Source organism: Akebia trifoliata, chromosome 16 (genome assembly GCF_017979445.1).
Source record: "Akebia trifoliata isolate Shusen 1 chromosome 16, ASM1797944v1, whole genome shotgun sequence".
Lineage (NCBI taxonomy): Eukaryota > Viridiplantae > Streptophyta > Magnoliopsida > Ranunculales > Lardizabalaceae > Akebia > Akebia trifoliata.
Window position 1 is genome coordinate 22,172,757 of NC_141390.1, and position 4,509 is coordinate 22,177,265.

At 34.5% G+C, this 4,509-nt stretch overlaps 1 protein-coding gene across 1 annotated transcript; it reads left to right on the forward strand.

Moving 5' to 3' along the window:
• The first annotated feature begins 1,581 nt into the window (after positions 1–1,581).
• On the forward strand, positions 1,582–4,252 carry LOC147382871 (uncharacterized). Its single transcript, XM_086428051.1, has one exon. It carries the CDS (start codon positions 1,605–1,607, stop codon positions 4,122–4,124), a length of 2,520 nt encoding a protein of 839 aa, XP_086284177.1. The 5' UTR covers positions 1,582–1,604; the 3' UTR covers positions 4,125–4,252.
• Positions 4,253–4,509: the final 257 nt, after the last annotated feature.

Consider the following 4,509-nt stretch of genomic DNA (forward strand, 5'->3'; position numbering starts at 1 on the left):
GACGCTCACTTAACTGCCATTGCCCTCCTACCCCCCACACTTCAATAGCTACCATAAACATGAAAATGACTTTGTTTACCTTTTATTGTCTTTGGAGTGTCAAGTTCATTACTTTATTGTATTAATATAAAAAACTTAATTTTAATTATATAACATACCTGTTATTATTTATTTTAATGATAAGGTATTAATAATTTTGATATTAAAAAAAAATCTTTAAGTAAGAAAAACTATATCAATCTTCAGTCCTTGTTCCATACTCTAGAGTAGACCTCGAAGGAAGTAGTTGATGCCTTCATAAAGCTATTGACCTCTTTAGATTGTAAAGGATGCTACTTTATTCCGTTAAGGTAAAATATATTGATTTTAATTAAATTGTATAATGGTCATTATTTATTTTTAAAAGATAAGATTTAGTTTTTAAGAAAAACGATATTAGTGTTCAACGGAACTAAGAAATACTCTTGTTCATTAACTGTCATTAGAAACAAAATTTTATTAAGAAAAAAAAAAAAAGCAATATCCTTTCTACCGGTCAAACATGGATTTTGTTCCATTACTCCAATAAAGTCCATGATGGAAGAAAGAAAATTTTATAAAGAAAAAAAGCAACATCCATATTACCCGTAAAACACGGGTCTAGTTCCATTACTCCAATAAGGTCCATGATGAAAGAAAGAAAACTTCATTAAGAAAAAAAGTAATATCCATATTACCCGTAAAACACGGGTCTAGTTCCATTACTCCAATAAGGTCCATGATAAAAGAAAGAAAACTTCATTAAGAAAAAAAGTAATATCCATATTACCAGTAAAACATGGGTCACGTTCCGTTACTCCAATAAGGTCCATGATAAAAGAAAGAAAACTTCATTAAGAAAAAAATTAATATCCATATTACCCGTACAACACGGGTCACGTTCCATTACTCCAATAAGGTCCGTGATAGAAGATGATGACTTTTGCAGTCTTTAGAGTGTCAAGTGCTCTACTTTACTGCATTTTAAAAAATCCTTATCTTTCAATTAAATTACATAATTATCATTATTTTATTTGAATATTCAATGTTATTCAATATTTTTTAATTAGATATATCTTGTTTTTATAAACTTTACCAATCTTGAGATGATGGGGACAGGAAAGTTTTTTAGGTCGAGAGAGTAGAGACACTTGTAACGTTGCTCTAACTAAATTAAATAATTTAGTTCTACTTTATTGCATTAATAAAAATAAAATAAAGAATCCTTACTTGTAACTAAATTAAATAATTTCCATTATTTCATTGGATTAATAAAATGTTATTAAGTTATTTTAATAAAATGTTATTAAATGGAGTATCTAGAGAGACCTAGACCAAACAGGTAATGTCCCAAGCACTACGAAAAAAAAAGGGTAAATTCGTAAGGGGACTTTTTGGTAAAAAAAAATTTAAAAAGGGCCTGCAAAGTCATTGTCTCGAACGAAGAGAGACGTTACGACGTCTTGTAGTCAAACGTAAGAGACACTTTGTGCGCTCTCTGTCTTCCATGTAATAATAATGTATGCATTCGTATTATAAATATAATATGGTTTTTGAGAGAGAGAGTCATTCAATTCAAGTTAGTGATGGCTATAACATTATTACATATGAAGAAGAAAAGTTTCTTCTTTGTCTTTCTGATGATCTCTTTTGCTTTTCTTCTTATAATACAACAACAGACTACTTCAGCATCAACAACATCATCATCATCATCATCATCATCAGCACAAGCTTTGCTCAAATGGAAACAAAGTTTGATCAATTCGACTGGATCTATTTTGGATTCATGGTCTGATGATGTCACCAATCCTTGCAATTGGACAGGAATTCAATGCGACAACTACTTCAAGATCATCATTGAGATCGAACTCTTTGATCAGAGCTTGAATGGTACACTTTATGAATTCGACTTCTCGGCCTTCCCCAATCTCACAATCCTAAGCCTCTATCACAACAGCTTGTTTGGAGAAATCCCAATTCAAATTGGGTCTCTTTCAAAACTCACTAATATTGATCTGAGTGGCAACTATTTCACAGGTATGATCCCTTCTGAGATAGGAAATCTCTTAGATCTCCAAGAACTGTGGCTGCACAACAATTACTTATCTGGTGCGATCCCACATGAGCTTAGTAATTTACAAAAGTTACAATTGCTCTATCTTGACGGAAACCATCTAACAAATCCAGACCCGATTCAGTTTAAGGGCATGGCTTCATTGGCAGAGCTCTCACTCTTTAGCAACTCACTAGGAGATGAGGTTCCCCCATTCATCTTTCACTGCCCCAACTTAGTCGAAATGGACTTGTCTTCTAATCTCATAACAGGTCATATTCCAGTGAAACTCTTTACTACCAGTACTCTTAAGAACCTCCAATACCTTTACTTGAGTAATAATTCATTGGAGGGACCGATTCCATCAGAAATCAAGTATCTTACCAAACTAAAAGTCCTTGATCTGTCACTCAACAAGCTCGATGGTCCTTTGCCTCTTTCCATGGCCTCCCTAACTCAACTCCAATCCCTTCACTTCGGAATGAACAAGCTCAATGGTAAGATACCCCCCGAAATTGGCCTTCTAACTAACCTCACATACCTTGATTTATCTAATAATCCGTTTACTAGTGGGCCCATACCATCTTTCATACGTAACCTTACGATGCTCGACTCCCTGCATCTCTCAAATACAAGCTTGCATTCCAGCATTCCCAATGAGCTTGGATTTTGCACCAACCTTACTTCTCTGGACCTATCATTCAACAACCTCTCTGGTCCTTTGCCTCTTTCCATGGTCTCTCTAGTTCAACTCCAATACTTGCAACTCAATGACAATAACTTTACAGGAATAATTCATCCTGAAATAATTGGGCATTTACATTTTCTCTCTCTTTTGTTCCTGTTTAATAATAGATTGTCAGGGACGATACCTGCTGAGATTGGAAACCTATCAAATCTGCGATATGTAGATTTATCTGCAAACAATCTAAGTGGGCAGATACCAGCCAAACTTGGTGGATGCAAAGAGCTATTGTTCTTGAAACTCAGTCATAATGATTTAATTGGAAAAATTCCTAAATCATTTTGTAATTTGAGTAATTTGGAAATCTTCGAAGCCTCTCATAATCATTTGGAAGGACATTTGCCAAGATGTTTAGCTAATTGCAAAAGCCTTCAAGTTCTAAATTTGGAAAATAATAGGTTACATGATGTATTTCCTTTTTGGCTTGAGGTATTGCCTTTGTTACATGTCCTTGTATTGAGATCCAACAGATTCTATGGTCCTATCGAACATCCTCGAACCGATTATGGTTTTCAAATGTTGCATGTCATAGATATTTCTTCCAATAGATTTACAGGTCCTTTGCCGGCAAAATACTTTCAAAGCTGGAAAGCAATGACGTTGGTGCTAGGGAATGAGCCCGGTCAGAAGTATATCGTAGATGATGATGGGTTTTATCATATCTCAGTGACTCTCTCATACAAAGGACAAGACAGGGTACTAAACAAAATCTTGCCCACCTTTGCCACCTTGGATCTCTCCGACAACCAATTCGAAGGTGAAATTCCAGAAGTGATAGGAGATCTCAAATCTCTTATTCTACTAAATTTGTCTCGCAATAACCTCATTAATCACATTCCATCATCGCTAGGGAATTTGAAAAATCTTGAGTCATTGGATCTCTCTCAAAATAAGCTTTCAGGGGAGATTCCTCAACAACTACTTTTTCTTAATTTCCTTGCTGTGTTGAACGTTACACAAAACCATCTTGAAGGAAGCATTCCACGAGGTAAACAATTTGATACATTTTCAAATGATTCTTATGAAGGTAATCCACGATTATGTGGTTTTCCATTGTCAAGGAAATGCATAGGTGTCAATGTGATGCCGCCACCGACAATGATCCAAGAACTCAAGAACTCAAGCGTATTTGATTGGAAAATATTTATGTTGATAGGATATGGATGCGGAGTGGTAATTGGTGTTGCAATCGGATATACTATTTTTTGGAAGGAAAATGGATGGCTCACAAGGACTTTTGAAGGGGTAATATGCAGGCAATGCAAAAGATTGACGAGGATTCACAGACTCCGAGCAAATGGAAAATGAAGAAAGCAAGTAAAAAAAAAAACTTTTATTCAAATGAACATTGCTGCCTAGTTTTATTTGAATTCTTTTCATAAGATGTTGTAATTGGTAACATTTGTTAATAAAATAAGTTGTCTCTTTGACTCTAATTAATCTTACCAATCAAAAGAAAGAAAAATATATGATAGAAAATCATGTCATGGGCTTGACTAGAAGTCATTAGAAACTCTGTATCTGTAGTATAATCCAACCCTACATAACAAAAAACAGAGTATATCCTAAGTCATCTCATATACTTGAATTGCATTGATCAAGACACGTTACTCAAATAATTAGAGTTACTGCTTGCAACGATGAAATGTTTGTGATCACCTTAGCAAATAAGCATTTAAAACAAGACACACAT

What these genes read in the sequence shown, in the direction of transcription:
- LOC147382871 (XM_086428051.1), top strand. Translation starts at nt 1,605, where the DNA reads ATGGCTATAACATTATTACATATGAAGAAGAAAAGTTTCTTCTTTGTC.